Below are 26677 nucleotides of genomic sequence, written 5' to 3'. Positions count from 1 at the left end.
GCAAGCCTCCCAGGTTCCCACCATTCTCCTGCCTCAGCCTCCCGAGTAGCTGGGACCACAGGCGCCCGCCACCTCGCCCGGCTAGTTTTTTGTATTTTTTTTAGTAGAGACGGGGTTTCACCGTGTTAGCCAGAATGGTCTCGATCTCCTGACCTCGTGATCCACCCGTCTCAGCCTCCCAAAGTGCTGGGATTACAGGCTTGAGCCACCGCGCCCGGCCAACAATATACTTTCATTATTTACTCCCTTCATTTGTATTATTAGTGTCCTAAATCATACTTCTACATTTGTTGCAAGCTCCACATCACATTTTTATGGTTTTTGCTTTAAACTTATCTTCTTCCAGAGATATAAAAATAAGAAAAATCATCTTTTAAATATAATCATGTAGTTATTATTTCTAGAGCTCTTCATCCTTTGTGTAGACCCCAATGTTCATCTGTTATCATTTTCCTTTTGCTTTTAACATTTCTCATAATGCTGGGTTGGTGGCTATGAGTTCACCTTTTGTATACCTGTGGTAGTCTTTAAGGCATCTTCCCTTTTCAAAGATATTTCATGGGTATACAATTCTAGGTTGATTTTTTTTTAAAATAGTGTTTTAAAGATACTGCTTTATTTTCTTCTGGCATGCATATTTTCTGAAAAACCTTTGAGATTCTTATCCTTGTTTTACTGTATATAATGTGTCTTTTAATTTTTCTATCTGCTTTGAGGATTTTCCTTCAGTATCTGGCATATGAAGCAATATGATTAAGTATACTTTGATTTAATTATCTTTGTTTCTTCTGCTTAGGGGTAATTGAGATTCCTCTAACTTTGGACATACAATTTTAATAAAATTTATTTATTTATTTATTTTAAATCATTGTCTTTGCATTCCTTTTAAGTAATCTTATCTTCTGTGGTGTCTAACATTTTAAAAATCCTACTTGGTATATTTTTCTTTTCTTTTTTTTTTAATTATTACACTTTTAAGTTCTAGGGTACATGTGCACAACGTGCAGGTTTGCTACATATGTATACATGTGCTATGTTGGTGTGCTGTACCCATTAACTCATCATTTACATTAGGTATATCTCCTAATGCTATCCCTCCCCCCTTCCCCCACCCCACGACAGGCCCCAGTGGGTGATGTTCCCCACTCTGTGTCCAAGTGTTTTTATTGTTCAATTCTCATCTATGAGTGAGAACATGTGGTGTTTGGTTTTCTGTCCTTGCAATAGTTTGCTCAGAATGATGGTTTCTAGCTTCATCCATGTCCATATAAAGGACATGAACTCATCCTTTTTTATGGCTGCATAGGATTCAATGGTGTATATGTGCCACATTTTCTTAATCCAGTCTGTCATTGATGGACATTTGGATTGGTTCCAAGTCTCTGCTATTGTGAATAGTGCCGCAGTAAACATACATGTGCCTGTGTCTTTATAGCAGAATGATTTATAATCCTTTCAGTATATGCCCAGTAATGGGATGGCTGGGTCAAATGGTATTTCTAGTTCTAGATCCTTGAGGAATCGCCACACTGTCTTCTACAATGGTTGAACTAGTTTACACTTTCACCAACAGTGTAAAAGTGTTCCTATTTCTCCACATCCTCTCCAGCAGCCGTTGTTTCCTGACTTTAATGATCGTCATTCTAACTGGTGTGAGATTGTATCTCATTGTGGTTTTGATTTGCATTTCTCTGATGGTGAGTGATGATGAGCATTTTTTCATGTGTCTGTTGGCTGTATAAATGTCTTCTTTTGAGAAGTATCTGTTCATATCTTTTGCCCACTTTTTGATGGAGTTCTTTGATTTTTTTTCTTGTAAATTTGTTTAAGTTCTTTTTAGATTCTGGATATTAGCCCTTTGTCAGATGGGTAGATTGTAAAAATGTTCTCCCATTCTGTAGGTTGCCTGTTCACTCTGATGGTAGTTTTTTTCTTGCTGTGCAGAAGCTCTTTAGTTTAATGAGATCCCATTTGTCAATTTTGGCTTTTGTTGCCATTGCTTTTGGTGTTTTAGTCATGAAGTCCTTGCCCATGCCTATAGCCTGAATGTTATTTCCTAGCTTTTCTTCTAGGGTTTTTATGGTTTTAGGTCTAACATTCAAGTCTTTAATCCATCTTGAATTAATGTTTGTATAAGGTGTAAGGAAGGGATCCAGTTTCAGGTTTCTACATATGGACAGCCAGTTTTCCCAGCCCCATTTATTACATAGGGAATCCTTCCTCCATTTCTTGTTTTTGTCAGGTTTGTCAAAGATCAGATGGTTATAGATGTGTGGTATTATTTCCAAGGGCTCTGTTCTGTTCCATTGGTCTATATCTTTGTTTTGGTACCAGTACCATGCTGTTTTGGTTACTGTAGCCTTGTAGTATAGTTTGAAGTCAGGTAGCGTGATGCCTCCAGCTTTGTCCTTTTGGCTTAGGACTGTCTTGGCAATGCGGGCTCTTTTTTGGTTCCATATGAACTTTAAATTAGTTTTTTCCAATTCTGTGAAGAAAGTCATTGGTAGCTTGATGGGGATGGCATTTAATCTATAAATTACCTTGGGCAGTATGGCCATTTTCACAATGTTGATTCTTCCTATCCATGAACATGGAATGTTCTTCCATTTGTTTGTGTCCTCTTTTATCTTGTTGAGGAGTGGTTTGTAGTTCTCCTTGAAAAGGTCCTTCACATCCCTTGTAAGTTGGATTCCTAGGTATTTTATTCTCTTTGAAGCAATTGTACATGGGAGTTCACTCATGTTCTGGCTCTGTGTTTGTCTATTATTGCTGTATAGGAATGCCTGTGATTTTTGCACATTGATTTTCTATCCTGAGACTTTGTTGAAGTTGCTTATCAGCTTAAGGAGATTTTGGGGCCGGGCGCGGTGGCTCAAGCCTGTAATCCCAGCACTTTGGGAGGCCGAGACGGGTGGATCACGAGGTCAGGAGATCGAGACCATCCTGGCTAACACGGTGAAACCCCGTCTCTACTAAAAAATACAAAAAACTAGCCGGGCGAGGTGGCGGGCGCCTGTGGTCCCAGCTACTCCGGAGGCTGAGGCAGGAGAATGGTGTAAACCCGGGAGGCGGAGCTTGCAGTGAGCTGAGATCCGTCCACTGCACTCCAGCCTGGGCGACAGAGCCAGACTCAGTCTCAAAAAAAAAAAAAAAAAAAAAAGGAGATTTTGGGCAGAGACAATGGGGTTTTCTAAATATACAATCATGTCATCTGCAAACAGGGACAACTTGACTTCCTCTTTTCCTAATTGAATACCCTTTATTTCTTTTTCTTGCCTGATTGCCCTGGCCAGAACTTCCAACACTATGTTGAATAGGAGTAGTGACAGAGGGCATCCCTGTCTTGTGCCTGTTTTCTGCTTCCAGTTTTTGCCCATTCAGTATGATATTGTCTGTGGGTTTATCATAAATAGCTCTATTATTTTGAGATATGGCCCATCAATACCGATTTGATTGAGAGTTTTTAGCATGAAGGGCTGTTGAATTTTGTCAAAGGCCTTTTCTGCATCTATTGAGATAATCTTGTGGTTTTTGTCTTTGGTTCTGTTGGTTCTGACGGGTTACGTTTATTGATTTGCATATGTTGAACCAGCCTTGCATCCGAGGGATGAAGCCAACTTGATTGTGGTGATTAAGCTTTTTAATATGCTGCTGGATTTAGTTTTCCAGTATTTTATTGAGGATTTTTGCATCAATATTTATCAGGGATATTGGTCTAAAATTCTCTTTTTTTGTTGTGTGTCTGCCAGGCTTTGATATCAGGATGATTTTGGACTCATAAAATGAATTAGGGAGGATTCCCTCTTTTTCTGTTGATTGGAATAGTTTCGGAAGGAATGGTACCAGCTCCTGTTTGTATTTCTGGTAGAATTTGGCTGTGAATCCATCTGGTCCTGGACTTTTTGGTTGGTAGGCTATTAATTATTGCCTCAATTTCAGAACCTGTTATTGGTCTATTCAGGGATTCAACTTCTTCCTGGTTTAGTCTTGGGAGGGTGTATGTGTCCAGGAATTTATCCATTTCTTCTAGATTTTCTAGTTTATTTGCATAGAGGTGTTTATAGTATTCTTTGATGGCAGTTTGTATTTCTGTGGGATTGACGGGGATATCCCCTTTATCATTTTTTATTGCATCTATTTGATTCTTTTCTCTTTTCTTCTTTATTAGTCTTGCTAGCAGTCTATCAGTTTTGTTGACCTTTTCAAATAACCAGCTCCTGGATTCATTGATTTTTTTGAAGGGTTTTTTGTGTCTCTAGTTCCTTCAGTTCTGCTCTGATCTTAGCTATTTCTTGCCTTCTGCTAGCTTTTGAATGTGTTTGCTCTTGCTTCTCTAGTTCTTTTAATTGTCATGTTAGGATGTCAATTTTAGATCTCTCCTGCTTTCTCTTGTGGGCATTTAGTGCTATAAATTTCCCTCTACACACGGCTTTAAATGTGTTCCAGCGATTCTATCTTTGTTCTCATTGGTTTGTTGTATCTTTGTTCTCATTGGTTTCAAAGAACATCTTTATTTCTGCCTTCATTTCGTTATGTACCCAGTGGTCATTCAGGAGCAGGTTGTTCAGTTTCCATGTAGTTGAGCAGTTTTGAGTGAGTTTCTTAATCCTGATTTCTAGTTTGATTGTACTGTGGTCTGAGAGACAGTTTGTTTTAATTTCTGTTCTTTTACATTTGCTGAGGAGTGCTTTACTTCCAACTATGTGGTCAATTTTGGAATAAGTGTGATGTCGTGCTGAGAAGAATGTATATTCTGTTGATTTGGGGTGGAGAGTTCTGTAGATGTCTATTAGGGCCACTTGGTGAAGAGCTGAGTTCAATTCCTGGATATCCTTGTTAACTTTCTGTCTCGTTGATCTGTCTAATGTTGACAGTGGGGTATTAAAGTCTCCCATTATTATTGTATGGGAGTCTAAGTCTCTTTGTAGATCTCTAAGGACTTGCTTTATGAATCTGGGTGCTCCTGCATTGGGTGCATGTATATTTAGGATAGTTAGCTCTTCTTGTTGAATTGATCCCTTTACCATTATGTAATGGCCTTCTTTGTCTCTTTTGATCTTTGTTAGTTTAAAGTCTGTTTTATCACAGACTAGGATTGCAACCCCTGTTATTTTTGTTGTTGTTTTGTTTTGTTTTCCAATTGCTTGGTAGATCTTATTCCATCCCTTTATTTTGAGCCAGTGTGTGTCTCAGCACGTGAAATGGGTCTACTGAATACAGCACACTGATGGGTCTTGACTCTTTATCCAATTTGCCAGTCTGTGTCTTTTAATTGGAGCAATTGGCCCATTTACATTTAAGGTTAATATTGTTATGTGTGAATTTGATCCTGTCATTATGATGTTAGCTGGTTATTTTGCTCGTTAGTTGCAATTTCTTCCTAGCACCAATGGTCTTTACAATTTGGCATGTTTTTGCAGTGGCTGTTACCGGTTGTTCTTTTCCATGTTTAGTGCTTCCTTTAGGAGCTCTTGTAAGGCAAGCCTGGTGGTGACAAAATCTCTCAGCATTTGTTTGTCTGTAAAGGGTTTTATTTCTCCTTCACTTACGAAGCTTAGTTTGGCTCGATACGAAATTCTGGGTTGAAAATTCTTTTCTTTAAAAATGTTGAATATTGGTCCCCACTCTCTTCTGGCTTGGAGAGTTTCTGCTGAGAGATCCACTGTTAGTCTGATGGGCTTCCCTTTGTGGGTAACCCGACCTTTCTCTCTGGCTGCCCTTAACATTTTTTCCTTCATTTCAACTTTGTTGAATCTGACAATTATGTGTCTTGGAGTTGCTCTTCTTGAGGAGTATCTTTGTGGCATTCTGTGTATTTCCTGAATTTGAATGTTGGCCTGCTTCACTAGGTTGGGGAAGTTCTCCTGGATAAATATCCTGCAGAGTGTTTTCCAACTTGGTTCGATTCTCCCCGTCACTTTCAGGTATACCAATCAGACATAGATTTGGTCTTTTCACATAGTCCCATATTTCTTGGAGGCTTTGTTTGTTTCTTTTTACTCTTTTTTTCTCCACACTTCTCTTGTTGCTTCATTTCATTCATTTGATCTTCAATCACTGATACCCTTTCTTCCACTTGATCAAGTTGGCTACTGAAGCTTGTGCGTGTGTCACGTAGTTCTCATGCCATGGTTTTCAGCTCCATCAGGTCATTTAAAGACTTCTGTACACTGTTTATTCTAGTTAGCCATTCGTCTAATATTTTTTAAAGGTTTTTAGCTTCTTTGCGATGGGTTCAAACATCCTCCTTTTGCTCAGAGAAGTTTGTTATTACCCAGCGTCTGAAGCCTTCTTCTCTCAACTCGTGAAAGTCATTCTCCGTCCAGCTTTGTTCCATTGTTGGTGAGGAGCTGTGTTCCTTTGGAGGAGAAGAGGCACTCTGATTTTTAGAATTTTCAGCTTTTCTGCTCTGGTTTCTCCCCATCTTTATGGTTTTATCTACCTTTGGTCTTTGATGATGGTGATGCACAGATGGGGTTTTGGTGTGGATGTCCTTTCTATTGGTTAGTTTTCCTTCTAACAGTCAGGACTCTCAGCTGCAGGTCTGTTGGAGTTTGCTGGAGGTCCACTCCAGATGCTGTTTGCCTGGATATCACCAGCGGAGACTGCAGAACAGCAAATATTGCAGAACGGCAGATGTTGCTGCCTGATCCTTCCTCTGGAAGCTTCATCTCAGAGGGGCACCTGGCTGTATGAGGTGTCAGTCGGCCCCTACTGGGAACTATTTCCCAGTTAGGCTACTCGGGGGTCAGGGACCCACTTGAGAAGGCAATCTGTCTGTTCTCAAATCTCAAACTCTGTGCCAGGAGAACCAGTACTCTCTTCGAAGCTGTCAGACAGGGACATTTAAGTCTGCAAAAGTTTCTGCTGCCTTTTGTTCAGCTATGTCCTGCCCCCAGAGGTGGAGTCTACAGAGGCAGGCAGGCCTCTTTGAGCTGTGGTGGGCTCCACCCAGTTCGAGCTTCCCAGCTGCTTTGTTTACCTATTCAAGCCTCAGCAATGGTGGACGCCTCTCCCCAGGCCTCGCTGCCGCCTTGCAGTTCGATCTCAGACTGCTCGCTAGCAGTGGGCGAGGCTCCGTGGGCATGGGACCCTCTGAGCCAGTCACGGTATATAATCTCTTGGTGTGCTGTTTACTATGGCCATTGGAAAACCTCAGTATTAGGGTAGGAGTGTCCCAATTTTCCAGGTACGTACCATCTGTCATGGCTTCCCTTTGCTAGGAAAGGGAATTCCCTGACCCCTTGTGCTTCCCAGGTGAGGCGAGGCCCCACCCTGCTCCCTGGGCTGCACTCACTGTCTGACAAGCCCCAGTGAGATGAACCCAGTACCTCAGTTGGAAATGCAGAAATCACCCGTCTTCTGCATCACTCATGCTGGGAGCTGCAGACTGGAGCTGTTCCTATTCAGCCATCTTGGAACCTCCCATATTTTTCGTTTCTTTGTTTTTTTACTTCTGGAATTTCTATGCAGCTTTGTTCTGTATCTTTCATTCCTGTCCTCCCTAAGTCCATGTTTTCCTCTACATTCCTGGGCATATGGAGCATATTTATATTAGTTCTTAAATGTCCTTTGCTGTTAATTATACCATCTCTATAATTTCTGGTCCTGCTTCTGTAGATCCCTTTTTTCTCATTTTCTGTGCCACAATTTCCTGCTTCTTTGCACACTGGACTATTTTTGATTGGATGTCGAATTTTCGTGTGTTGAATTTTGCTTATCTTTCTAGAAAGTTTTAGACTTTGTTCTGGCATGTAGTTAAGTTCCTTTTGAGATTCATTTTCTTATTTTGAGGTTTCTTTTCAGCTTTCTTGGGGGAGGGTTTAGAGTAGCCTTTAGACTAGGCCCAATTAATCTCATTACTAAGATGATATCCTTCTGAGGACTCTAGCCAATGCTTCATGAATTGTGCATTCTCTCCACTCTGACTGGTTGAAATGTGAGTTTTTGCTAGAATGGTTTCCTTTATTGCTGTCTGGTTATTCTTTCCCCAGACTTATGCAGTTTGAAGCCATGCACATTAAAGTCAGTATTCAACCAGAAATCAAAGGGTCCCTTTAAACCCCTCTAAGTTTCTCTCTTCATGCAGTTTCATCCTGCTTGATAGTCTGCCCACAAGATCTGGCCATCTCAGCCTCAAGCTTTAATCTCTCCACAACTTGGAAAAATTGCAGAGCTATCTTCGGATCAGCCTTCCTTGCACTGTGGATTTGAAACTATGTCAAATCATTTTTTTGGCAAAATTAGAGCTCATCTCATTTGTGTCCTTGTAGGTTTTCTTGTCTTGTGCTACCTATTGTCCAATGTCTGAATAACATGGTTGCATACACAAGAAGACTTCAGAAAGTTCATGGAAAAATGGAATCAAAAGCTAAAAATAAAACGTATAAGCTTTGTTTCCCAACATAAGCTCCATCAAGCTTAAGACACTTTTGTAAGTGATGTTACCAGCCACCTAGTCCGTCCCTAAAGAACTAAGGGTCCTGGGAATTTAACCATGTCAATGTAGGTTTTAAAAAATATTATTCACTGAAGAAACATGGGTGCTCTTTAAAGAGTCTTATAAGAACAGGAAATACAAACAAGTCAGAAGGAGACAAATCAGGACTGTAAGGTGGATGCCTAATGATTTCCCACTGAAACTCTGGCAAAATTGCTGTTATTTGATGAGAGGAATGAGCAGGGCCACTGCTGTGGTGGAGAAAGGCTCTCTGATGAAGCTTTCTCAGGCATTTTTCTGCTAAATCTTGGGTTAACTTTCTTAAAATACCCTCATAATAACATAACAGTCAATGTTCACTTTGGGACGGGGTTTTAGCATTAAAATGAGGTGGAACTTGGCTCTTTACATTGAAAAGTGAACTACAGGACATAGAGTTTGTGCACAGCCTCTGTAATCTAGCCGAAACTGGCTTGTAGTCTGCAGTTGCTTATCAGAAAATAATCTTTGTAAGGCCAGTCTTCTGTCCAGTCATAGTTGTAGAGGTCTGGGTTGTAAATCAGAGTTGATAGCTCTTATTGTTAACAAGTTTAGCTGTAGGAATTTAGAAATGTGCCATGCCAACCAAGCCCCAAACCCTCTACCCATAGGTAACTTGGTTTCCTTAACCTTAGTGTACCTCTCAGTTGATAAAGAGGCATCTATTTTGGTCTCTCAGATCATACCCACTAGATGCCAATAACATATTCCTTCCAGTTGTGAGGAACAAAAATATCTCCAGATATTACCTAATGTCCCCTGGGAACCAGTCCTTTAACTTATGGAATTTGTACTTTTCCTTACTTGTTCATAATGAGGAAACTTAAGTTCTGTGTACATTAGTGTACTGGTCTGTTTTCATGCTGCTGTAAAGAACTGCCAGAGACTGGGCAATTTATAAAGGAAAGAGGTTTAATTGACTCACTGTTCAGCATGGCTGGAGAGACCTCAGGAAACTTACAATCAAGGTAGAAAGTGAAGCGGGGAAGCAAGGCATCTTCTTCACAAGGCAGCAGGAAAGAGAAGTGCCTAGTGAAGGCGGAAGAGTCCCTTATAAAACCACCAGATCTCGTAAGAACTCACTCACTATCACAAGAAGAGCATGGGGGAAACTGCCCCCATGATTCAATCACTTTCACCTAGTCTCTTCTTTGACACATGGAGATTGTGGGGACTACAATTCAAGATGAGATTTGGGTGGGGACACAAAGCCTAATCATATCAGTTAGTTTCTATCTCATTTTGTGATGATTTAACCAGTCCAGAAGTGGTATAATATAGTTGTGTATAAACAAAGAAATAAGAAATTTCAAGGAATATCTCTAAGAGATAAAATATGGGATATTTTTTTCTTGTAACTTGGATAGATGTGATGAGTTTGTAGAATTTGAAAGTGTTTGTAAAATGAGATGAACAAAGAAACTGAACAATATAAATCAAAGAGTAAACAACTGTATTTGACAACTTTCTAATTTGTTCCTCTTCAAAAGAAATTATTTACATGAGGATTTTAGGCCATCTATAATTAAGTATATGGATTCCTATTGTTTCTTGTAAAATTTCTAGAACTATGTTAATTCTGATGCTAATAAAGGTGGCTAGCACTGATGCCACCTTTATTATGTGCTAGGATCTGTGCTAAGTGTTTTGGGAGCTTTATTTAAGGCTTAGGATAATATTTTATCCTCCTTTAATATTTTGAAGAAACTGACAGTTGCCCAATTAATTTTGCCCCCCAAATTGTACAGCAGTTATCTTACTTAAGTATTTGTCATGCTCTGAAGGGGACAGACTGTATTTGTTTCTGTTCCCTCTCTCTTTTTCTTCTGTTTTCCACATCACTTTTACCTGCTTAAATCATCAGTATTGATGACTTGTCTTTAAAGTTTTGTCCTTGTCTAATTATTTGTTGATCTCGTGCATATATCTGTAACTTCCTGTGTCTACCTTTATTATAATGCAAACTAAAGTGTTAATGATTTTTACCTGTTTGTTAGTAAACATGTAAACTATAAGCATAGTGGGTCATCATTTTCACAGTTGCACCTGTTCACCGTTAAATTCCTAGTACCTAGAATGCCAGTTTGGTCTATAAATCAGTATATAAATGGTTTAGTGGGCTCAACATTGCATTGGCATTCTTGGTAATCACTACTAACAAATGCAGAAAGTAGGAGAGGGAAAGAAATCATAGTTTAAATGTGGTACCTGAACCATCGCTAATTCTCTAGGGATTTGTGAACTTCTTGAGCTATTTATGTGCCTCATGATCTTCTAGGAATATTGCAGCAAGATTCTGAAGGCTGACTCATACAAGGTGATACATTTGTTTTCAAAATAAATAGAAGAGCCAGGTCAGGAAGAAGGAAGCCAAGATAAACATAAGTAGAGATTACTATAATTGAAAGAAGAGGGTATGTACTTGTAGAAAAGTGACTTCCTTAATATGCATGTTTCTGCTTTTCTCCTAATTTTACATTTTCCTAATTTTATATTTTCCATGGCCAATGTCTATAATTTGCCTGGGAATCCAATTAATTGCAATCACATCTAACAAATTAGTCTTTATAATTGGGTTTCCAAACAAATTATAGTAATACTTCCAAGCATAAATTAGTAACATTTGAATGGAGAGTTATTTTTCTTATTTCATGCATAGTGTTTAGATGTCTTCTTTGAAAGACACACTTGGCAATTTTCCTTACTTTTTAAAAAGTACACTCTATTTTCTTTTTTTGAGATGGTGTCTCACTCACTCTGTTGCCCAGGCTGGAGCACAGTGGCTCAATCTTGGCTCACTGCAACCTCCATCTCCTAGTTTGAAGATTCTCCTGCCTCAGTCGTCCAAGTAGCGGGGATTACAGTTGTGTGCCACCACACCTGGCTAATTTTTTGGATTTTTAATAGAGATGGGGTTTTGCCATGTTGGCCAGGCTGGTCTCAAACCCATTACCTCAAGTGATCTGCCTGCCTTGGCCTCCCAAAGTGCTGGGATTATAGGCGTGAGCCGCCACACCCAGCCAAGTATACTGTTTATTTTTGATAGAAACTATACATGTCCATTAAAAATTAAGAAAACAAACTGCACAGAAAAGTAAAACCAAACCATCACTCCAGATTTACCACGTAGAAACAGCCACGGTTTACCGTGCAGAAAAGTGTGAACACAGCAAGGCCGAGACTGTTCTCCTAATACCTACTTAAATGACTGGCCACAGGCCAGCACCTGGAAGTTTTGTGCACACTAGTTTCAAATAAATGCTTAAAGTTTAATATTACTTGAAGGCAAAAGAAGACAAAAGAGACCCCAAAATATTATAAAGAAAATATTATAAGGCCGGGCGCGGTGGCTCAAGCCTGTAATCCCAGCACTTTGGGAGGCCGAGACGGGCGGATCACGAGCTCAGCAGATCGAGACCATCCTGGCTAACACGGTGAAACCCCGTCTCTACTAAAAAATACAAAAAACTAGCCGGGCGAGGTGGTGGGCGCCTGTAGTCCCAGCTACTCGGGAGGCTGAGGCAGGAGAATGCCGTAAACCCGGGAGGTGGAGCTTGCAGTGAGCTGAGATCCGGCCACTGCAGTCCAGCCTGGGGGACAGAGCGAGACTCTGTCTCAAAAAAAAAAATATTATAAAAGATATTATGAGGTTGGAACTGTTACTCTTTCAATTCTATATTTGTTTTATTATTTACTGATGTTCTAATATAAAGTTCAAGATAAGTCACACTCATAGGTTTTCTCCACCACTCCTTCCACCTACCAGTTTTTCTAATAAATTGTTATTTGAAAATTCTTAGTTTTATCATAGCAAATTCTCCCTCCTAACCATCATTCTTATTTTAATATTAGTTTCATATTTATGTACATAGAAAAATAATTTTACTGATTCTTTTTTCCACTTTATGCTTAATTTTGTAAATTTATTTCATATCTTTGTTTTTAAAAAGGGGTCTATGGATGAACACATGTTTTCTTTAAGTTTATGCATGAGAAATTTTACCTACAGTTATATCTAAAGTACACTTGGATTGGACAACTTTTTTTTCTTCTGTAAGTATTACTTTATTTTATCTGGGCACTGAATATTGTACTAGCCCATTTGTTCTTGTTTTCTGTTTACGATAGGATCGCTAGGTTTTGCCATTGCATGGCACTTCCTCCCCTCTGCCCCCCACACAACCCCCCCACAAGACACATCCACTCACACAGAGTTTATTTTCCTTAGAATTACATAGACATTGCTTTGTTAGCTTCACATACTAAATTTAGTAGAGAGACATTTGGTAGCAATTATATTTTATTCCTCATAATCAGCTTGCCTTTTTTACCTGAATGTCTGAAAATTTAAAGTTTTCCCTTTGGTGTTCAGAAGCAGAAGCTATATTCCAGTGTTGCTTGTTCTTTTCAGTTATTCCTGGAACATAACATGCCCTTTGATTTATAATTTTTTTCTATTTCATTCCTTGATCTCTCTCTCTTTCTCTCTCTCCTTCCTTCCCTCTCTCCCTCCCTCCCTCCCTCCCTCCCTCCTTCCCTCCTTCCCTCCTTTCCTTCCTTTCCTTCCTTTCCTTCCTTTCCTTCCTTTCCTTCCTTCCTTCCTCCCTCCCTCCCTCCCTGCCTCCCTCCCTCCTTCCGTCACCCAGGCTAGAGTGCAGTGGTTCAATCTTGGCTCGCTGCAAGCTCTGCCTCCTGGGTTCAAGGGATTCTCCCATCTCAGCCTCTCGAGTAGCTGGGATTACAGTGCCTGCCACCACACCCAGCTAATTTTTGTATTTTTAGGAGAGATGGGGTTTCTCCATGTTGGCCAGGCTGGTCTCAAACTCCTGACCTCAGATGATCCTTGATACTTCTAGTTTATTTCTTAACTTTATGTTTTTGTCTTATTTCACATTTTATATTTTTGTTTAACTCTTTTCTATCCCTTTTCATCTCATTTCATTGTCTCGCTACCTTGTCTTCATGCTCTTGTATTGAATTCACGTTCTGTTCACCTCACTGTGCGTTTTGGGAGTGAAGTTTTCAGAAATTTGGAATCAGACCCTTTGGCCATGTTAGGGAGAGGGCAACGCTGAGATGGGGGCAGCAGCGGCGGAAGTCAAACTTTAATGATTTTAACATTTTCAAAGTGCCCAGGACATGTGTACAAAGACACATTTTATGGAAATTGTGCAGGTTGCTTTTTTTGTTTGAACCTTTGAAAGAATTTAATCTTAACATTTTCTGATTTAAAAACTGTAAAATCTTGTTTAACAAAAACTTTTATGTATTAAGATACTATTTTCCTTTTATTACATAGTTGTTTATAAAAGTTCATTCGTTAAAATTAAGGATCCTTTTTAACACCATAGCATTTGTACTGTTGCTTTTTAATATAGTGAAAATACAAAAGGAAGGGCATGTGCTATTTTTTTGATGTCACTGACTTCAGAGACATTGTGTACAAAGAATTACCAACATACTTTAATTCAATGATTGCTTGGTGTTTAGAATGTCAGTTCTTTAATTTTGAGCATCCTGAAATATATCTTTTGTACATACAGAGACTGATGTATCAGAATCAGATTTTCAGTAACCCCTGGATTATAGTTTGGAGTAATTTAATTTAGTTACCCTCAGTGATCTCTAGGAGTTTATGTACACTTAGATTTCCTATTTATAAATGCATTTGTTTTTTCTGTATCTAGGTAAATGGAGCTATTCAACTACTCAGCATAGAATTAAGATTAAAAATTCGTTTGCTAAAGAAAAGGAATACAAAAAAAGAAATTTGAAATCACCCTACTGTCTCTTCCCAGGAAGTGTAAGATTGCATTTTTGAATATTCAGATTATTTCTAAACATGTAGAATCATGAAATCTAATAACTGAACACAAATTAGAGAGCTATTCATCCAGCAGATTTCTAGTCTTGGCCAGACATTGGGACCATCTACAGTTCTTTCCAAAGTGCAGTTTCCGGGGTCCATGCCTGGAATGCTGAAGAAACGGGTCAAAAGTTCACCCAAGACATCAGTTTTAGAAGCTCCCTGGGAAATTCTAATAGGGAAGCAAGCTGAGAGCCACTGGGCGAGCCCAGTCTTCTTATTTTACCCTGATATGGTGGGGTCCTCAGAAAACACTGGCTCTCATCGTTGCCCAGACTCTTACGTGTTTCGTGATCTGGGCTATGTTAGGATCTCCCTGAGCTGCTGTTTCCCCATTTGTAAAGTGGAAATAATAACAGCTGTGGGGACTGGGCAAGAATAGGTGAAATGAGAAAGTAAAGCAGCTGGGGTAGAGTGAGGGATGTGGTAGACATCAGCATCTCTTGGTGACTAACTGCCACTGCTAATGATGATGGTAATGACGGTGATGGTGGTGGTTATGACAGTGGTGATAATGATGGAGCACTCACTTCAGGAAATTGTATGTTCGAAGTTTCATTGTAGTCCACAATCCTGGTTGTTGGCTAGGAGCAGGAAGAGAAGCCCCCAATTCCTTGACTCTTTGCAAAGGCAATTATAATCCTAGAGAATTGACATATGGTAGAAGTCTGTTGAATTGAACCAAATAGCCAAATGCAATGTTCTCTTCAAAGCTGAAGCCTAGTATTTATGTGATTTTAAACACATTAAGGTAATTTCCTGAATTGGATGTCTTTGTCATTTCATGATTGCTGAACAGATTATTTTACTGTACAATACCTTGCATTTTATGCCAAACTAAACAAAGATAGTACTGTCTCTCTTTTTGAAAGTGTTCAAGAAATGTTGCCTACTTTTGTTAGTATTTAATTTTATTTTTAGCCACTTGCCACAGGTGATTAAATTAATGTTTTATTCATTTTCTTCTTAGTGGAGCGTAGCATATTACCCAGGTAAGGCACTAAAAACCACATTTTAGTTTTTAGCTCTTAGGAGATGACATGTAGGAGGGATATATGAGAATTCATTAATACTGCATATTAATATATAGTATAACATATATCTATTCCTTAACATACGAAAGATTTTTTACTTAATCCAATGCACCTCAAAGATATTTTTCTTTAACACTTTGCTTTATCTCTTCTTTGGAGGCATAATGACATCCATTAGATACTATTAATCACTGATCTAGAAAAATACATAGTCTTTGCAGACTATTTCTTTCTTAGTTTTGGGGACAGTAAGGGCAAAATAAACAAAATTAATGGGTGCAGTGACCATATTCTTTTCAAATTTTAAATTGGAGCCAATGACCTGGCAAAAGAATGACATTTAGCTGGGTGTGGTGGCTCACACCTGTAATCCCAGCACTTTGGGAGGCTGAGGCGGGCAGATCACTTGAGGTCAGGAGATCGAGACCATCCTGGCCAACATGGTGAAACCCTGTCTCTACTGAAAATACAAAAATTAGCTGGACATGGTGGCACATGCCTGTAGTCTCAGCTACTTGGGAGGCTGAGGCAGGAGAATTGCTTGAGCCAGGGAGTTGGAGGTTGCAGTGAGCTGAGATTGTGCAACTGCACTGCAGCCTGGTGACAGAGTGAGACTCTGTCTCAAAATAAAAATAATAATAATTTGAAAGTGACATTTGTGTGATTTGTGAAATTAATCATATGAATAGTTTTATAAAACTGCATTATAGTTATAAAAACTAAATTTACAGTTAACAATTTGCCTTCATTGCCTGCATATAATTGTAGAAACAGGAAATAGAACATGGAGCATATATATATATATATCTATGTTGTCACACGTGTTTATTCACCATAAAATTGATGGGTATTACATGCATACTGATTTGAATGTCTTTTTCTAATATTTTCTCATTCCTTTTAACAAATCTCTGAGTAATTAACTTGTATTATCACATGAAATTTTACATGCTTAATGGTCAGAAGTTATTATACTTTTGTGACACTCAAATTACCTTTGTTCACAGGATTTCCTGCTGGAGACCAATTTGCAGATTTTGTTTATATCTAGAGTATTAATATTCACACAGCATTTTCTCTGACCTGTACACATTTTTCTCCTTATTCCATTCAATTAGTAAATTCTCATTAAACTATGATTAATGACCTGGAGAGAGACCTTATGTACACATACCATATGTTCTCTAATTTATATTCAAACAAATAATTTTTTTCAACCTAATCCAAGAGAATTATGAAAGAAAATTAATAGACAGCATCAAAACCTCCCTTTGATAAATCTGCCTTTAATAGGACAGCTAAATAAAGCTCCTCTGTAAGATTGTTGCACCAAATCCACACTGCTCTAAGATGAACTTCATTTAAGTACAGGGTACAATTCCTTAGATGCAGATTTCAGTGCTTAATCTGGAAGTAGTGGGTTGGGATCTAGTGGCTGGACACACTGTGGAAAAATACAGACTTCCTTCTGTCTGTGGATCTTACAAAATTTTCATCAGCATAGCAGAAGAATTTTGAAATGTTAAAGAGTAAGCTTGGCCGGGCGCGGTGGCTCAAGCCTGTAATCCCAGCACTTTGGGAGGCCGAGATGGGCGGATCACGAGGTCAGGAGATCGAGACCATCCTGGCTAACACGGTGAAACCCCGTCTCTACTAAGAAATACAAAAAATAGCCGGGCGAGGTGGCAGCGCCTGTAGTCCCAGCTACTCGGGAGGCTGAGGCCGGAGAATGGCGTGAACCCGGGAGGCGGAGCTTGCAGTGAGCTGAGATCCGGCCACTGCACTCCAGCCTGGGCTACAGAGCGAGACTCCGTCTCAAAAAAAAAAAAATAAAATAAAGAGTAAGCTTGTAGCAGTGGGAAAAGAAAAAAAGACATAAATTAATTATTATTGAGTATGTATTATGGGCCAACTATGCACAATAGTGCTTAGGTCTTTGTGTGCATTACCTCATGTAATATTCATAATGTTACCTGTATTATTTCAAGATTATAAACCAGTCTAGGAAGCATGAGTGCAAAGATGAACATATGCGTTTCTATGATCCCCAAAATAATCAAAGAAATCATGTTTGAATCCTTACCAAAAAGGAAAACATTGATTATCCATACAGAATAACTCTCATATCAACTGAAAGATCTAAATTGTTGAGCTAATTTTGATCATTCCCCTTTTAGAGTCATTGGGAACACATACTTCGTAACTATTCTAGGTCACTGTCTTTGTTAATTTGTTTTTATGTCTGCCCCAATAGTTCAGTAAATAATGAAGATAAGGAGACATGGCCTCTGTTTTCCTGTCCCTCACAGTTCAAGTGTGTGGCAGTTGGCATAGAGATAATTAGAATAATATATGAATAGAGGATCCAAACTTTATCTGATTCTTGACTCATACTCTGTTTTCATAGGCGAAGAGTATGAACTGAGTTGATTTCATTATATCATGGTGCAAACTAAGTCACTGTGATTTCCAAGCTACCAAGCAGGAAACACTTGCTGGATTTAATACAAGTATTTCTACTTGGAAATCTCAGCCCATGAGGCAGTGGCCAATGATTTTGGTATTAAGTATTTTCTTTCATTGTGTGTAATGTATATGAACTGTTGAAAAAAGAAAGTTGGCAAACACTATATAATTGTCACAGATCTGTTAGCATACTTCCTTGATTATTAACTTAGATCTGAAACTAAATTTAGAGCTTCAAAACTCAATGAAGTAAAATACATCTAACAGCTAACAGAAAAATGAACTGCGAAATAGAGTAAGAGAGAAAAGCCTTCAGAGTTGATAATGCTTTAAGTGCTTATAAAGTTTATTTTAATTAATTAGCTGTAAATTTATCACAATTCAATATTGACACCATGGCCCTTCTAAATTTTGCCTTAAAGTTCTTAAATTGAGAAATAATTTTAGTTCAGTCAACTCATGTTATTTTCACATTTTATATATGATTAATTACTAACAAACAACTTTATATGACATCTACAATTCTAATTCAAACCTTGAAATTATAGTTTTTCTATCTAGTGTTTCCACTGTTTTCCTTTTGTTAATCTAAGAAAAGAACAGGCATTTAATTGTATTTAACTTGTAATGAAGTGCTGATGCTTTGTCATCCACTAAATTTACAGTGTCAGAAAGATTATTGTCACTATGAAACAATACAATGTGGTGCTGCACACATTCTCATCACAATTTTTTTTTTAATTGTGGTAAAATGCACATAATATAACATTTGCCGTCTTAACTCTTACGCATATTTTAATTGAACATTGTTTGGGGGAAATAACCAGGTGAGACAGTGGAGAATAATTTATGTTGAAATGGTAGTTTATCCTAGGATTACTAAGATATTCCTTGCTGAAGTTATGTTTTGAGTCTTCAGTGGAATTTCCAGTCATCATCAATCTGAGAATCATAGGCTAAAATTAATGAACTATCTGTCTTTTTGGAAAAGAGAGATATTCCTCCCACCAACCTCCCACCTCCCACTAGAGACTTTGATAATGGTGGTTTTTTTGTTTGTTTGCTTGTTTGTGTGTTTGTTTTATAACATACCTCCGCTATTGGTGAAATACTCTCTGGTTAATAGCCCAAACCATTCACTGTCTCCTGCCTAGATAACCTCCTGTCTCCAGGGTATCTAGGTGCTACCAGACACCTATCTGACTAAAGGGTCATGCTTGTTTGACAGTGAGGAGCAGCCAGCAGCATGCTGGCAGGTTTGGCAGGTGTTACCTTGCGGTCGGGAACCATATTCAATCACTATTGAGAAGCAACAGCAACACATGGGCTGGTCTTATCAGGTGTTTTCCAGGTGTTGCCCAGGCATTATGAGGCAGTGGTAGGGATGACCTGGTGTTACACAGGTGTCACGATGGTACAGAGGCATATTTAGTCATCAGGGAGCAGCAGCAGGCAGCACACAGGCGAGTGTTCCCAGGTATCCTTCAGGTGTAACCCAGGTGTTCCCAGTTGTTACCAGTAATGAGCCCTGGTTAGGGATCACTGTGGAGCATCAAACAGCATGCTGGCGTTGAGCTGCATGATGTTCCTATTCTCCCCCTGGACTTCTGTTCACCAAAGCCACCACATTTATTTCTTATATTCCTAACCCTGTTGTGACATCAGATAAACAGAAAGGGTCCTCCTTGTCCATCTTCCACTTCCAACGTTGAGCAACCATGGCAGCCCTTCACTGGATGGCCTTTGCATTGGTTCAAGTAGCCTGAATGGTTGTAGCGAACGGAGCTTGATATGTACAAGAGTTCAAACATGTGCGTACTTGTTTTATGCCCATGGAGCGGTTCAAGGCAGCTGTTCCGGCAGGGTGCTGTCCTTCTCCATATGGGCAGACAGCATTCTGGCATCTCTCCTCCTGTGGCCCCACCATTCCCTACAGCTGTGGTGCTACCCATATCCAGCTAATAAAGAACATGAGGGCACCATCCCCCACCATCTGCAAGCCTCGGTCCACAGTGGCACAGAACTTTGCTGATTACATTCCATTCACAACAACATAGCCACCCCTAGGTAAAAGGAAGACAGTGAAATTTAACCTGGCTGTGCACAGGCATTCCAGGTGAAAATGCATTTTGATAAGAGAAAATGTCACTTTGATAGGAGAAAAGAAAACAAATACATCTATTTTGTTAAACATTCAAGCAGACGTCATGTGTCTTTAATGGAATAGTAGTTATCATGGAAACCATCTCCCATAAGGATAAAAGGAGGCTTGGTGTAAAAGTTAGGGTTATGGTGATCATCTTTTCAGCCATCTTCTATAAAGCAAAAAGAGGGTTAGGGATAGGGCTGGGTGGAGGGCTGGGGCTGGTGGGGCTGTCTTGGCCATTCTCTTCCATAGGAAAAAGGAGGGCAAGAGCACAGAGAGCATCCTTCCCTTTCTTTCCCTGGGTGGGACAGCTTTTAGAAGTCTCAGCAACTCCTCTGTTCAGTGGCAGAAAAAAGCCATTATCTTCCGATTGCAGCTCCTGTCTTAGGGATGACCGAGTGCTGTCCTGAACCATTTTTTCCTAAGGAAAAATAGGCATTTGATAAATGGCTCTTTCACATTACTCAGGCTTTTTCAATAATGCATTCCTCTAATAAGTCCAGGGCTTCCTATTCTCACTAATGGTTGATTGATTCTGGGCTCAACCAAAATGTCCTCAGCAAGATGCTGTTCAGACCCCAACTATGTCACAGATGACATAGGTGTGGGCTGATTTTTAAAGAAGATTCACATTCTTCTACTGCACAGCTCATTGACAATTCCATGTTAATCATAAAGGCTGGAAATTATTGAAATATGTTCAATTAGCAGGCTTAGACAACTGTGCTATATAATTCCAACAAATATGCTATCATTGTGAGAATTGTAAAGTTTTTTAGAGCTCCTGCTATTTTGATGAGTATTTATGATACATGAAAAAGTAGCCAGGTACAACGGCTCATGCCTGCAATCCCAGTGCTTTGGGAGGCTAAGGGTGGGAGGATTGCTTGAGGCCAGGACTTAATACCACCCTGGGCAACATAGAAAGACCTCATCTCTACAAAAAATAAAAATTAGCCAGGGATGGTGGTGTGTGTCTATAGTTCTAGTTACTTGGGAGGCAGAGGCAGGAGGATTGCCTGAGTTTGGGAGTTCAAGGCTGCAGTGAACTATGATTGCACCATTGTACTTCAGCCTGGGTGACGAAGTGAGACCTTAACTGTAAAAAAAAAAAAAAAAAAAAACAGAGAGAGAAAGAAAAAAATTAAAGAGAGTGATGTGCTATACATGTAATGTATACAATCCAAAAAGGGCCCTCAAATTGTACTGAACAGGTTTGGTGACTATTTATAGTCAGTTTTTTTGACAAACATCTTTGACCAAGGTAGAATATATGATCTGTGAACGTGGGCGCATATACTTGGTGTGTGTCTGTTGCATGCAATATAAAATCATCACTTATGGATTATGTTCCTTTGAGAAATCAGCACAAAATGTGTCACTTTGGTAGGAGAAAAGAAAACAAATATATGCATTTTGTCAAATATTCAAGCAAAAGTTTGACAGGGAAAAAATGTGGAACTTCCTTTCAGATGTCTTGGAAATCAGACTTCATGTGTCTTTAATGGAATATTTTTTAAAATTCTTCTTTGTCTTAGCCTCTCTTCCCTAAGAAGAGCTACGAATGCTTGACCAGCTGTGAGTTCCTCAAATACATCCTGTTGGTAAAGCAGGGGGACTGCCCGGCTCCTGAGAAAGCCAGTGGATTTGCGGCCGCCTGTGTTGAAAGCTGCGAAGTTGACAATGAGTGCTCTGGGGTGAAGAAATGTTGTTCAAATGGGTGTGGACACACCTGCCAAGTACCCAAGACTCTGTACAAAGGTAAGGGGCAGCACTGGGGGTGTGAAGAGACATGCAGTGTCACATGTATCTGTGCCTAGGGAAGGGTGTCCATCGTAAGCGTGAAAAGTCTAAAAAACAAAATCTTAAGAAAATTTATTTTATACCACATACAGACATCTTAACATATTTACAGACCCATAGAGATCAACCATATTAACTCGACTTGGGGCAGAGCAAGTCATTCGTATTAATTCTGTTTAATTTGACAGATGTGATGGACAGCAACAATTCAGGAAGCTTTTTGTCTTTTTCTCCAGTCAGACTGATTCGAGTAAGCTCTACTAGGTACACTAGAATAAATCGAAATATGTAATGAAATAATTCTACAACTCAGCATTACGTAGAATTGGTGGGAACCCTGGGCTTGTTTTCCTGCAACTGGATGGTCCCATCTGGGGGTGACGGGAGACAGTGACAGATCATCAGGCATTGGGTTCTCATAAAGAGCCTGCATCCTAGATCCCTCACATGTGCAGTTCACAATAGGGTTCACGCTCCTATGAGAATCTAAAGCTGCTGATGATCTGACAGGAGGTTCGGGTGGTAATGTGAGTGATGAGGAGCGGCTGTAAATAGAGATGAAGCTTTGTCCACCCACCTACCACTTATCTCCTGCTGTGTGACCCAGTTCCTAACAGGCCACAGCCTGCTACCAGTCAGTGGCCCGGGAGCTGGGGACCCCTAATATAGAGTCAGTCAGCAGGCAGTATTCATTAAAGTACAGAGAGTAACAGATGTCTTTCTCTCTGTGTGTCTTTCACACACACATGCCAAATCCATATTGTTTCTAAATACCGGTACTTAAAAAAAAATGTGTATAAAGCAGTATTCACCATCAATGCCAGTTTTGATTTATGTGCTGGCTGCCTGTTTTTGGAAGTCCATGTTACTCTAACACTCATAACAATTCACATCTCCCAGAAGTTAGGTATCTGTCCCATCTTCCTTTAGCTCCCACTTGGGAATACTTTCCTCTGAAATCTATGTAATTCAACCATTTATTTTCTTTATCGTTGGAAACACGCCATAAGTACTATGTCTTACATTCAAAATAATCGCTGCTTTTCTCTTCTTACCAAGTGATGTTTCTTTAATAGTTTTAAAGTTTTATTGTGTTCATGCCTCTTATTTTAAACTACAGCAAGTCACTATTGCGAAATTTAAAACCATCTAATTTTTAAAGCCTCTGTTAATAGGAAATTTTATCTGTCATTAAAGATAATATGCTATGTATGAGTAGCATTCACCATAAAAATAGGATGCTTTTGGAATGGTCTTTTTAAACCCTTTTGTAAAACCTATAGTGTTTTAAAGAGATAATATAAATTAAAATATGCACTTTTATAAAAGGACTGAAGAGTTACTATGAATTTCAAATATGCCTGTTTCACTAGAGAATAAGCGGAATATTGTAGAAAGGGCCAGAATAAATGACTAATGATGCAGAGATACTTTCAATGTAAAACTACATTTAATGAAACCAGATGAACTTTTGTTAAAGTACTGAAGTCACTCTTCTACTACAAATTAGCTCTTAACTTAGATTTTTGTGGAGAGAGGCAGAATCAATGGGAATCAACTACAAATAGAATAAACAGACTCTGTTGACCTGACAATGACTTTTGCGTAACGAAGGCAGTCTAGTTAATAGATTGTTATTTTGCAAAAAAAGACATATATGCAGGTAGATATTTTTTCTTGCTTTCTTCAGTAGTCCCTCAAGGAAGGCTGTCTTCATATCCTGGGAGCTTTGACAGTGCCTCTGAATATGTTAGTGTGTGTAAAAGGAGGGCAAATAGAGCCTGTAGCAACTCCTTCACCATCTTAGCTAATGAGCCATTAGAAGCCCCTTTTGGCATTCCCAACCTGGAGTCCAGCTGCTTCTTCACTCTCAGAAGAGGAGAGGGGGACTGATATACACAAGCCCCAGGGAAACAGTCCGTTCCAACCCATCCCTTGACTTTGCGAGGAGAAAACCATGTGCCCAGTCAGCGCACAAACCAACCTGCAATCGTAGGATACTCATAATCACTGTCTTTCCTACCTCCAAGATGCCTTCTTATTGCCCCAAACAAACTAATGTGAAATAAGATTGCCTCCCTCTCTCTGTCTCTGCTAGGTCTGTGTAATTGTTTTCCTTAATAAGAGTGGGAGTCATGGTGGGTTGAGATTAACTAGTCCTTGGCTCTCCGTTCACAGCTGCTGAAACTGAGGTTGCAGCCTATGCCTAAGTGATTTGGTAGTAGGTAGCAGAAATAGATCTAATATCTGCTCCCACCTGGGCTAGCTCGCCTGTCATTTTTGTTTTGAATGTATGGAGCCCTAATGGAAACACTCACTGGGCATCGTTGTGTTATTATATAATAGGCTAACTAAGGCCTGGCACAGTGGCTCACCCCTTCAGTCCCAGCACTTTGGGAGGCTGAGGCAGGAGTTCAAGAGTAGCCTGGGCAAGATGGCAAGATATCCCCATCTCTACAAATAATAAAATTAGCTAGGCATGGTGGCACGTGCCTGTAGTCATAGCTGCTCGGGAGGCTGAGGTGGGAGGATCATTTGAGCGCAGGAATTCGAGGTTACAATGAGCCATGATCATGTCACTGCACTCCAGTCTGGGCAACAGAGTGAGACCCTGTCCCAAAATGTATCTAAATCCATTATCTACCTACCTGTCTATCTAATAGGCCAAGTAAAAGATTTGTCAATATAGAATATTTTTAATCTAACAAAATCACTACTTTATGAATCATTTTAGACTAATTAATAACATGGGATTGTTACATTGTAGGGTTGAAGCATATAAAACTAGATACAGTGTGTGCTGTATAGAGAACCAAATTCTATGGGATAAATATTGAAAACCTGAAGTTCCTCATTCATTCATTATTTATGTATTAAAGTGTTGCATACTGCTGTTTGGAAATCCAAAATAACATTTTCTTAACATTTTCCCCAGTTTACCTTTACAAGGGGCTGCTGTCACTTGATTGGAGAAGTATTGACACATTTCAGTTAAATACACATTTATGGAGTGCCTACTATTTTCTGTCATCTATAATGGGCATTGGGGTACAAGGATCCATGTGACACTAACCCCCCACATGGTCCAGTAGGTTATTACTGAGATTGTCATGCTCACAATACTCTTTAAGTGGGCAAATTGTTTTTCTAACCTTTAAGTAAATGGACATTTACCAACCTCTGTATATGTTTCATTTTATTACTTATTGAATTAATTTTTAAAAATATTTTAAAATTATAAAAACCCATACATACATACTTTCTGTTTGGTCTGTTGTGTTTGTGGAAGGGAAGATAGAAAGTACTGATTTTATAGCTTCAAGAGCTTTTTATACTGGTCACTTGAGTTTTTAAAAGCGATGGGTGTCTTGAAAATATGATCAACAAAATTCCCTATTATATTTGAGCACTGCATTTGGGCTATGCTGTAAAAACTGCACTTAACTGAGGCCTGGAAGTAAGTTAACCTTCATAGACTATAGTTTAAAACAAACAGCAGAGATCCTTTCTTTTACTTTTTAAATAAAATTATTAGCATCAAAATAGAAGGCTTGGAAATAGTAACATGATTGGAGATGCCTGCTGGTGCTAGTTCTATGAAATGCAATTCTTCATAGAGCTGTAGAAACTTTAAAAGGCTTATCTTCTACAGGTAGAACACAAATGAGTGCATTTGGGGGCACTTCCTTTTTCCTTTCTATAGTACGTCTATTTTATGGCTTGGTGAGACAATCTTTCCTCCAGAGAGTGATACATTTTACTGTTTTGTTGCCAAATCCCACTGCCTCTCTTGGCTTCCAACTGTAGCAAAAATGGTTTGGGCAGGGAGAAAGAAAAGTTAAAAAATTTTACAAACCTAAAGATTCAGACTAATTTGTGACCTATAGTTTCCCTTTGCCGTGGATAAACCAAGAATTAATTGTACGTCAATCGGTTTCTTTTCAAAAAGACCCGATCGCAGAGTTGATTTAGTATTTCCACAAATAATTAATATATACAATATTTAAACTTCAGACCTCTGGAAATAGATTTATACAACTTCTCACAAATTTTCAACATTTTGCATCCAGTAGCCAGCCCAATGCCTTAATGTGATGTAAATACAAATTCTAGAGTTCTAATTACCTTTATGAGAGATATCAAGTAGTGATTAAATCACTAGAACAATACATCTTGCTACATTTTTATGTCATTTAGATACATGATAAAAATTAATAGTAATAATAAAATCTCACAATGAGTATGCAATTGTAGATTGCTTATCCTAATTGATTTTTCTATCCATAGATTTTCAACATTTTTAAAAAGCATTGGGTTTTTGTTCTTTTGATTTCAGCAGACTATTTCTTGCATTTTAAAGAAAAAAAGTGTATGTCACATATTGCAGGGTGCCATATGATAATGTTTGCTAATTTTTCAACAGAATCATTTAGATTTCAGATGACTAATTTGTTCAAAAATAATTTTAAAGAGAAAAATGCTAATCATTTACATAATAGAAAACACATTGAGAAGAGATCCAGTCTACACATCTGGTTATGCAGTTGGGATGCTGGTTCAGCCAGTGAGGACTGTGCGCACCGGCAGTGAGGGCTGGAGGTCTTGAGCGGGGCTGAGCCCCATCTGCACACAATTACAGTAGAGTGCTGGAGTTACTTCCAATCAAAGGAGCCAACTGACTTTAATGGAAAGCAGATGGACCATTTCTTAACATGCAAATTGCAGGGTCATGCTTCATCATAATTAAAGAGATTTTTAAATGAAGAAATTTGAACTGACACCGCCCTGATGCTCATTACATTTGATTAAGGCTGTTGGTCCTTGAATGCTACTCAAGATTAAAACCTTACAGAGAGGGGACTGGGTTGCTTGGATTGGCTTCT

General features: G+C 39.0%; 1 protein-coding gene across 3 annotated transcripts in view; it reads left to right on the top strand.

Annotated features, from left to right (window-relative positions):
* ANOS1 (anosmin 1) overlaps positions 1-26677 on the top strand; it is a 217397-nt gene that overhangs the window by 126033 nt on the left and 64687 nt on the right. For all 3 annotated transcript variants that reach the window (XM_050777712.1, XM_050777714.1, XM_050777713.1), the window contains one exon: positions 21530-21752. In XM_050777712.1, the coding sequence (XP_050633669.1) occupies positions 21530-21752 (223 nt within the window). The remainder of the gene's footprint in view (positions 1-21529; positions 21753-26677) is intronic.

The sequence above is a fragment of the Macaca thibetana genome, chromosome X (genome assembly GCF_024542745.1).
Source record: "Macaca thibetana thibetana isolate TM-01 chromosome X, ASM2454274v1, whole genome shotgun sequence".
NCBI classification, from domain to species: Eukaryota; Metazoa; Chordata; class Mammalia; order Primates; family Cercopithecidae; genus Macaca; species Macaca thibetana.
The sequence above is the reverse complement of the archived record's forward strand: the minus strand, read 5'-3'. Positions and strand labels throughout refer to the sequence as shown.